This window comes from Mesitornis unicolor, unplaced genomic scaffold, assembly GCF_000695765.1.
Source record: "Mesitornis unicolor isolate BGI_N332 unplaced genomic scaffold, ASM69576v1 scaffold8191, whole genome shotgun sequence".
In the NCBI taxonomy this organism is placed as follows: domain Eukaryota; kingdom Metazoa; phylum Chordata; class Aves; order Mesitornithiformes; family Mesitornithidae; genus Mesitornis; species Mesitornis unicolor.
This window is the reverse complement of record NW_010164405.1, coordinates 1-10255: the sequence shown is the minus strand read 5'-3', so window position 1 is coordinate 10255 and position 10255 is coordinate 1. Positions and strand designations below refer to the sequence as shown.

Sequence of the window (10255 nt, the reverse complement as noted above, 5' to 3'; positions counted from 1 at the left end):
AAGAAAGTTTGTATAAGAGGAAAGCTACAGCAGATCCTGGCATCCACCACTCACATCAGTTTTACGCTATAGTTCAATGTCAGCTTGTGTTTATGGTCAGTGTACAGCAATGTCCTCTCTGCAACCTGAAACCTAACCCATACTCTCACATATCAAAGGGGAGCATGGCTGGAGGAATGCAGGAAGGCAGCGACTCCGCTCCTCCCTCGGCCTCAGCCTCCGGACCACCAACCTTGAGAAAGGCTGAAGCAGGAGACCTGGCACCTAAACATCAGCAGGTTTGTGGCTAATGGCAAAACATCTTCCATTAAGGTCACGTAGTTTCCAACCCTCACATAAATCTGGTGACCTATCCTTCCCTCCTATTTTTAAGAAAGGGAAAATATTGCTTCCCAGAAGCTATCAGGCCACCAGCCATTAGGATAAACAAAAGGAAAGCTATTCTTGTCTAGTCTCAACCTTCAATTTATTCAGGGATTTTGCAATCAACTTCTTAAAACGACTCAAATACTGTCATGACTAGTCACTTACACTTTGTGTTTGTTTGTAATTTATTCAGCAGAAAACAGGAATAGAGAGGTTTCCTAGGAAGTAGGAGCAGCAGCAAGGTTTCAGATAATGAAACAGATGGATCTAACTGCGAGTCACCAGCATCCTAGGAAATATCACTCCCTCAAACACTTATTTGAAATCCAGGATGAAATCACCCCTATCCAACACCAGAGCCCTGCTGGTGCCCAAACATTTTGCAGCACTACCTGTAATTTGGCTTCAGCAATCTTAAACTGAGCCGTAGTGGATGCTGGGTCTATGAATACCTCTGCTCCTTTCCCTCTCTCATCCGAGAGGAAGACAGCTGTTTTATTTTGCTAGTATCATTTTCCAGTTGCTGGGGTGGCTGGACTTGACCTCAGCAGTGGCAGTGGAGATTGAATCACCACGTCTATGTTCCAACGTCAACGTTGACATGCTATTCCACACCTCATCAGTGAATGCCCCATTCTTGTTTTGTCTGTCCTGCAAAAATAATCAGATTTTCATTACCGAGTTAAATCCTTACAGAACTAGGTGAAAGCAAAGTTTCCAAAGTGACATTTTGGCTAACAGCTGCCTGGGGAACACCAATTCCCTTTAAGGCTTCCCTACCACGTCAAAAATAGCATGCCAAAGATTTCCTCCATAAAAAAAGAAATTACTCTTACCCTCTTTTCCTTCATAAAACAACTGGCATAAAGTTGTGCCTATTCAGAGCTAGGACATTAACTGTTCAGCAACAAAGAACAACTGTCTAATCTTTGGTAACCTCTTGCGTAGAAAGCAATTCTGAGAAGCTTTAAAGCAAACTCTGCAGAGATCAAAAGATTAAGTTACAAGGATAGGTATCCTGGTTACAATATGGTTTAGACATTATTCAGCATTGAACAACTAACTGAAGACATTCTGTACCAGATTTTCAGGATCTTCCGTCCAGCTGACCTCGGTTTCCCCCTGAAAGAGAGGCAGCGAGCACCATCTACAGGGTTTCTGAGCACATGCACATCAAATTCTCCCGAAGATGCAGGGAAACTCTTCCCTGTTGCTTTATGCTTCAGTTAGAACTGAAATTACTGCCTGCCACCAACGGCCGACAGCACAGATCTCACCAAGGTGCAATCTAAAAACATCAGCGAGAGGTGGACAAATTGCCCTACAGGTTCTCTCCAATGTTAACATCTAACATCTGCTGGCTGGAAGTTGATATTCCAACTAGCAGCATTAAAGCCACCCAGCAATGACATTGCTTTGCTCCGTGACATTTTGGAGATGCCAAGGATAAAGACACAGTCCTTCCTTGCTATCAACTTTATGATATCAGAGCAGGTTCAATAAAACCAAAGGAGTTAAAGAACTTTCAAAGAATTTTCCTCAAAAGTCATTCCCAGGAATGAAGTTGATTTAACAGTTTGGTCTAAAAGTGTTAAAACTTCTAAAATCTAATCTAAAACCTCCTAACCTTAAATCGCCTGAGCTTTAATTCTGTATTCTTTCTGTGGCAGTCACATCTCACCGTTCATTTTGCTCAGGTCTTAATGAACCACAATTCATTCTCCTGTACTTAGGGACCTGGCACATCAGAAAAGTTGGGTCTACCTATGCTAACAGGCAACTAAAATATTTCACTTCTCATAAGTCCAAAATTCTTTATCATTTCTGCTTAAAATTATCTATAAATTGTGGTGGTGGGGTTTTTTTTCTGTATACTCTCATTTCTCTTTTAATTCAGCTTCTGATACAATCCATACCTGAGGTCAGAACCCTACCATGTGGCTGATTCGTGTCAAAAACCTCACTGTCTATGGGAAAGGGTCTTAAGAGAAAACATTCTTATCCTTGGCAGACACCAAATATTTTAATTCCAGCAATGCCTACGAGTGTTCTTTAAAAATAACAGATGGAAAATTCCCAGAAGCTCCAGTAGGGAAAACACAAGGCAAACAGCCATAAAGCTCGGACCAACGATGTAAAAAAAACCAGAAAACCCCCCAAAACACCCACCCAACTCATCCCCACCATCTCTTCTACTGGCATAAGGTGCTAACTAACCTGTCAGGCTGATCTCAACAGAGTAAATCCAAAATGACTTTATAACCTTTAGTTGCAAGTAGTAGGTGGAAGCAAAGCACAAAAATACACTTGCTTGGAAACAAACTTGCCAGTTTTTATAACTTGGGCAGCACAAATAGCTCCCTGAAGTCTGCGGTCAGCGACAGGAATTCTCCACAGGAGCCGGACTTCCACCTCGCTGCTGTTTTCAGCTTCTGACTCTGATTCACAGGCTTGGATCTGCCGGAGGATGATGTGTTCTGGAAAACCTGTCAGAGGCAGATTAATTGTTGGAGCAATGGCAATTAAAAGCAAAACACCGCAGCATCCACTTTAACAGATGCTTCTTGGGAAACATTTTAATCCATGTTATATAACACAGTTTTCTAGATTTGTTGCTCTCTGTCATTCAGTGAGTCACACTCGAGCACATCAAGCTCTCGCCACCTTGATATACGCCTCATTAGTTCAACACCCAACTCCTACGGTACAGACATGACTGCTTGAAGAGTCAAATGCATTGAAGTCTCCAGAGCCAAAAGGATGCATGGAAGAGGATAAACACGAGCAAAACAGAACCAACATAACACCAACCCTACACAACTCCCTTAGTTTGTTTTTTTCCTTTTGAAGCTTCCAAAATTACAGTGATCATGCTGTAAATATGAAGGTAACAGAACAGTGCCTCCCCAGGCTTGAGCAGCTCCAGTGCCTCTGCTTTTACTCAAGTAGTATTCAGAAAAAGACTACTTCAATTCAGAATAAATTAGGCAAATAACACTAGAGCAGCTCCAAAGGTCTGGCCAGTCTGTTCTGCTGTTATTCTCACAGCACTACAGACTTTAGACAAGAAAGTAAGAGTCATCAGTTTGGGGTTCCTCATATTAAATGCTTCTTCTTATAGATACAATTAATCAAAGGCAGGTTGAAGAAAAGCATGGATCAGATTAACAACTCGCCGTCAGATAAAAACCTCTCACATCAGAGATAAATTATGGCAGTAAAATATAAATTTTCTGGACAGCTGGCACACAAATATTAAGTGGGATATATTTCAGGATATGAAAACAAAAAGGAGAAGGAAAAGATGGCAATTGATCTGATTAAATAGGAACGGAAAGAAAGAAATCAGAAATGCTAAAGATAGCAAAGAAAAATATCTACTGAACAAGGTGAATGACAAGCTTACAGACTAGAAGCAGTTTATAGGTTAGAAACAGAACCTATGAGATTAAAATAAGTTGCTTGTATTGAAAAGCAAATATACACAGTCAATTGTCCTTTTCTGAATCTAAAAGGTAACTAAATTATGTGCTCACAGCACATGTGGGTGACTAAAAACAATCAGGCTAAAACCAATCAGCTGGCATTCACGGATGACATTAAACAGTACCTACAGCATTTTCAAAGTCAACAGGCACAAACAAACAAGAGAACTGGATGAGATTTCAGAAGTTGCTTGTATTGAAAAGCAAATATACACAGTCAATTTTCCTTTTCTGAATCTAAAAGGAAACTAAATTATGTGCTCACAGCACATGTGGGTGACTAAAAACAATCAGGCTAAAACCAATCAGCTGGCATTCATGGATGACATTAAACAGTACCTACAGCATTTTCAAAGTCAACAGGTACAAATAAGAGAACTGGACAAGATTTCAGATTGGAATAGAGTAGGAATATTCTGCTTATTCCCTTTCTAAATGAAAGATTTGTTGAAACTGAATTCCAGCACACTGGAAGGAGACACGTGCAGACTGAGACGACACAAAGAGGACAAGCAGGAAGGCACAGCTAATTCAGCAGTGGGCAATGATCGCACAGGTTGATCAGCCACAACATCAGACTGCTCAGAAAAGCCCACCTAGCAAACAACCCTGACAAAGGCACGTCACCAACTGCACACAGCTACAGGTACGGTGTTCTATGAAGATGTGCCATCAAACCCATCAGAAATAAGGGATGTTGTGTGTTAGGTGTAGTTGACTCTAAGGAAGTTATCACAGACATGAAGATTCTCCATATGCTCCCAGCTAAGGCTTATTTATCTCAATGTGACGATACAAAGGTAGTTTAAGGGTCCACAAGAAAATATAACTGGACAATCTAAGAGTCTCAGTGAGCACTAGACTCTGAATTACAGAGAAGCATGGAATTGTAGTATTTCCAGATTAAACTAACTGTGCACAATGTATGCTTGAAGAAAATTATACCGAAAGTCCTCAAAAAGAAACTCAACACATAGTATAAAAATAAATTTATTACTCAACAGTGGAAACAAGGATTTATTCACTATATTCAGTATTCACAAATCCTCTTCCTTGATGGGGGAAAAGAGAAATGAGTATCATCAGGAACCCACAGTGAAAATGCACAGATGACATTAAGATCAGCTGCCTCCACTCTGGGAGGAAGCTCCTTAACTAAGTTGAATGGTATAGGTGGGCACTGAAATATTTTATATTACTATTAACTTACAGACATCTTCTTCCACATTTCAAAATACATCTATTGTTTTATATCCTGTGCCAGTATTTCCCTCTTTTTCAGAGTCTTTTTTGCCGTGCTAAGTTTGAGTGTTTGAAATCTGCATTCCTGATGAATCATTCCTGAGTTCTGCTGGAACCAAGAGTGCATATATCCGTTGTAGAAGTCAACTGCTGTAAGCTTCTTCTTCAACACAACTGTTTTGATTCCAACCCAGCCTTCCTAAAAATAAAAACAAAAACATGGCAGTAAGTTTCTTTCCTGTTTTAAAATTATCTTTAGCTCTCGCTAGGCTGGCTTACAGAATATATTTTGTTTAATGTCATCATGTTCACATTACAGGTCAAATTCTCACTTGCAAGTAAAAAGCCTGATAGTGGAAATGAAAAGTTGTTCAAGGTATCAAATAAAAAACCCCTGATGCTAATCTAAACTAGTTCAGTGAATAGCAATGAACAATTAAGACAGAAGCTATGTAACACACAAATACTAAAAGCCTCATATTTAGGGCAGTGAATATAACACAAATGGGAAAAACCTACCTTGCAACGAGCTACCAGCATTTGGGACACTTTATGGTATAGCAATGAACCAGGAACAGCTCCACAGTCATTTAATATTTGATCTGAAAGCAAAGCAAGATTGTCCTGGGTTTTTACGCCAACAAGTACAAAAAAGTTTGAAACTCTCATGTCTCTTTGAAGCACAACAAATATCTTGAGTCACTATTTTGCTCAAAAATATTTTATTGTATTCTGTGTTTTATTATACCCAAATGAGTAGGGGAGAATGGGAACAGCCATTCCCTGGCGCTGCTCCCTATTTGATCCCTAAACAACCATCAATCCATGCGTGCTGTGGCACACCGCTGAGGCCACAAGGCTCTCACACTACCACAGAAAATGGTTTAAGTGACAGTACACAGGGACAGATTTCCTTGTGACAGGTTCCCAGATAATGACATTAGAAGAGGATCTCCTCACTAATTAAAGAATTAAAATCTTCCAGTTTCAGGATTCACAGGAATACCTGCTGCTCGCTCAACATCATCACAAAGCAGAAATGTCCTTGAAATCCATTTTATGCTCATTTCTGGGCATAGAAATTTACTGCACTCTGAGACTGACTGGAGTTTCAGAAAGCAGAACTTAGAGCTATTGTTTAGGACAATTGTGTATGATCTCCAAACCAATGTTTGAAAAGACAGGAAAGTTTAACTTAGATGAATTTAAAAGTAAATACCAGAAAACCCAGGGATATTATCCACTTCCACAAAATCCAGAAGTTTAACAGGAGTACTCTTCCAGAGCGTCTGCAAAGGAAACTGGAAACAGAAGCAGATGACACATTGAGAAGTTTTTCACAATTTCCAAGTAACTGTCTAGGTTTTTTCTTATGCAAGATAACTGTGGTAATAATATTAAGGGAAAAAGGTAGCTACATGTCCAGCTAAGAGGCTTTCTTTATTATATCTAGTTTTCCTTGTTCTTCTTCATCTCACTGACAAGCAAACCATTAGCGTATGCAGTAATGAGCTAAGCAACGAGCTACAACAGCTGTTTCCTGGAGCTGTTTACACGGTTTCTGTCATGCCAAGCTGTCATTTTAGTGTCTGAAACCCTCTCAAATGCATCAGTGGAAATCTCAGAGCTAAGGAAAGAATACAAAGCTATGGAGTTGATTTCACACTTGGCGTCGAGTTCATGAAAATTCTCCTCCACAGTAATCCCACCTCTAAGAGCCATGCTGGGATTTTGAAACACATGCTAGGTTTTGGAGGCTAAAATAACTAAACATGAGTTTTAGTCATTAGTTAAAATATCTACACTGAACTCATACATGCTGGAGGACAGAAAAGGGTTGAAAAAATCCACTGTCTTACCATACTTCCTATTGCACGATGCAGTTGAATTATTTGTGCAGCCGTTTGCTCTTCCCATTTTATACAGCTTTTAGCCACAGATATTTTAGGAGCTAAAAGGACAAAAATTAAAGACTTCATTTTGTTTTGCATCTTTCTGGAAATGAGTAGCTGTACTATTTTATCCTATTTTAAACATGATTTTATCCTGACCAATGGCAGATTTACCATCGAGCCATAAGCACCTTAGACAAAAACTGGAGAAAAGAATATTTTTAAATCTCAATTTGGATTATTTATAGTTTATTCTCAGCTGCCTTATTTACCCACTGCACACTGATAAAATACATTTACGAGCACAGTTCTAACACATCTGTCTGCATTACAGCCGTGAAAAACAACAGACTCACTCAGATTTTATCACATCGCTAGTGATTTTTATATGGTACAGGTAACTAGAAAACAATCATTAATGTACTAAGTCTGAAGAATTCTGAAGCATTTTTCTCTCTGTATGACTAAGCCAGAGAAGGCAGCAAAGAGACCATATTGAGAAAGGTATCTAAAAAATATATAACCCAGCACAGCAGGAAGAAACTTAAGTTTTCCAGCTGATAAATGAAAAAATGAACAAGCTGCATTAAATATGAAGCGTACCTACCAAATGTTACTCCTTCTTTTGGTTGCTCCTTTTTATTTTTTAAGCTCTCAGGCAAGTTTTTCAAAACTGATATCAGCTGCAAGATTTAATTTTGTACAGAATATTAGCAAAGCTGAGTAGAGCATATTTTTTAACAGTAACAGTAAATCCAAGACACATAAATACTTAATTTTTCATCAGTGAAACTTTCTTGTGAGCTTTTAGAAAACTGGGTCAGTACATTCAGAAGACTTGTATCATACACACAAACACACTGAAGGCATCCTTCACACTCGATCACAATTAAAAAAAACTAATATTTATGGATGATCTGCTCGCTGATATTAATCCTTGAACGGGATGGAAAATGATTTTGAAGATGAAAAAGCAGATATTCACTTTAATGAAAGATGCAACTGCCCTGTTTCTATATAAAGCACCTGAGTTCTTCACTGAATAGCAACAGAACAGCAATGCACAGGACCAACACTGATCTCTTATCACACACCACTCAGGTTTCCTCTCACATGGCACAGTACTTGCAAGCACTCGGTTTCAGATCACTCTTAACAGCTGCAGTCCACTCAGAAGATTAAAAAGAACTCTGTTTACACGTGTTAAATCAAGGTACTAATCGGAAGTGACACTAGCTGGCATGACTTTACCATGTTTGCACCCATCTTTGATAACATCACTTCCAGCTCCTTTGCAGTACAGCGGGGAGGAACAGCAAACTCTTCTTGTTTAATAATTGGACCTACATCAAACCTGTGAGGCAGAAAACAAACAAGCTTACTGGAGGAGAAACTATAACTCAATTAGCAGTTCAGAAGTACATATTCAATACATTAACTCCGTTACTGATTACCCTTTTTTTCCTTTAAAATTTTATTTTTCACATGTTATCAAATAATATTTGGTTCACAAGACAACATGGGGAAAAGAATATCAGATATATCTGGGCAACCAAGAATGACCTCAGCAGGTTGAGATTGGTATGAAAGTACAATTTATAGTTCAGAAGCATAAGATCTCAGAAGAAACAACCTGAAGTTTTCAGTAGAAATTTGTTTTTGCCTGTTCCTGAGATCTATTATCAGGCATGTAAGAAAGAAAAGGTAACTGTGGTAATGTGTTTTCACAAGCCTTTCAAGCCAGAGTTCATACTGAAACTAAAACATATAATCTCTCTCTCATCCCTAGACAGGCAATTGCTTGTCCTCTGTTTCACTTACAGGTTACAGGTGACTCCGAGGTCTGAAAACCAGATCTATTTAGCCACATCACACCAAGCCTATCCATGAAGCTGTGTGACTGCTCTCTCTCCGCTACCTGTAGTAATGCTAAGAATTAGAGAATATGTCTAGAGCACAAATTACACACTCACTAAAATACTGTATTTGTGGCAAGTCTCGTATGGTCAGACGGAAGTTTTTAAGTGTTTTAAACTTTAATATTAAACACACATACACATTTAAAAATCCACTGATTACAGTAAATTATTTAAATAATTACTTAAGTGGTTATGATTTAAAGTTCTGAGGCAAAAGAAACAGGGAGTTGTTTTGGGAGGCACATCAACTTACCTTTTGGGTCTTATTTCCATAATTGTCACCCCAGTCACTTTATCACCATGAAGCACTGCATGGATTATTGGTGCAGGACCACGCCATCGTGGGAGACAGCTGGGATGGACATTCAGCACGCCACTGAATTGAAATATTTTCAGGTTAGAACAGGAACAGTACCTGATGAACATGTAAATGAGCGTGCAACATTTATTACACCTGCTTCAAGAATTATTTGCTCAGACCTTCTGAAGCATTACTGGTTTAAATATACATGTAAAGGAAAAATTCACATTTTATAACTTTCAGTTTCTCAGTGAACACAGAAAAGGAGATGAGAATAAAGGTAAACGTTTTACTGAACATTCGCACAGCTTTCCATCAACACATTAAAGAACACCAGTGACAGAAGTAGGGCTCAGGCTAAGCAGATGAACCCAGGGAAGGAGCTGACCTCACCTGCTAAAAGTCACAGGTGCTGACCCAAAAACAGACTTAGGTTTACTAACGAAGCAGTGATAGATGTTCTGTCAAGTCACTTACTATGGAAACTGCAGAATAAGGTCCTCACTTAGGAGGCGTCCAAATGATGCCACCACACCCACATCAAACTGCCCCACAGGTCCTGTGTGTGGCCACTCGTGAACGGGCAACTGGAGCTCCTGGGCACAGCTCTTCACAGGCAGGTGTTCAGGCAGGTGGGAGGGCAGGGTCACCACCTCCAGCCTGGACACAACTGAGTCCTCGCTGGGCTCCCTGGAGTGTACAAGGCATTGAAAGCCTCATGCAGACAGAGCAAGGAAGAGGCAAAGGCCACTTCACCTCTACTTCCAACTCCTATCTCATACCTGGTTCCCAGCCTCCCAATCCCCTCACCACCCCTTTCAATCCCAGGCCCTGCTCACCCAGCCCCACAGCCCCTGCCTCCCCTGCAAGCCCTGACCCCCCTATGATCCCTTCTCCACTGACCCATTTGTGACACCATGGTCCCTGTCTCAACCTAAGGTCCCATCCCTCCCCCTGCTTCACCACCAACCTCAGCCCACAACACAGTACCTACCCCCTCATCCCCCATGGCCTCTAAACCCCATCACCGGCCTCCATTCCCCATCCCTC

General features: G+C 40.1%; 1 protein-coding gene across 1 annotated transcript; it reads right to left on the bottom strand.

Annotated features, from left to right (window-relative positions):
• Window positions 1–4829: 4829 nt before the first annotated feature.
• MTFMT (mitochondrial methionyl-tRNA formyltransferase) lies at window positions 4830–9895 on the bottom strand (the record flags this gene model as incomplete). Its single annotated transcript, XM_010194303.1, has 8 exons — window positions 4830–5292; window positions 5613–5695; window positions 6313–6394; window positions 6953–7044; window positions 7593–7668; window positions 8237–8339; window positions 9158–9280; window positions 9683–9895. Coding segments are annotated over 8 exons (973 nt in total), but the record flags the coding sequence as incomplete, so codon positions are not given.
• Window positions 9896–10255: the final 360 nt, after the last annotated feature.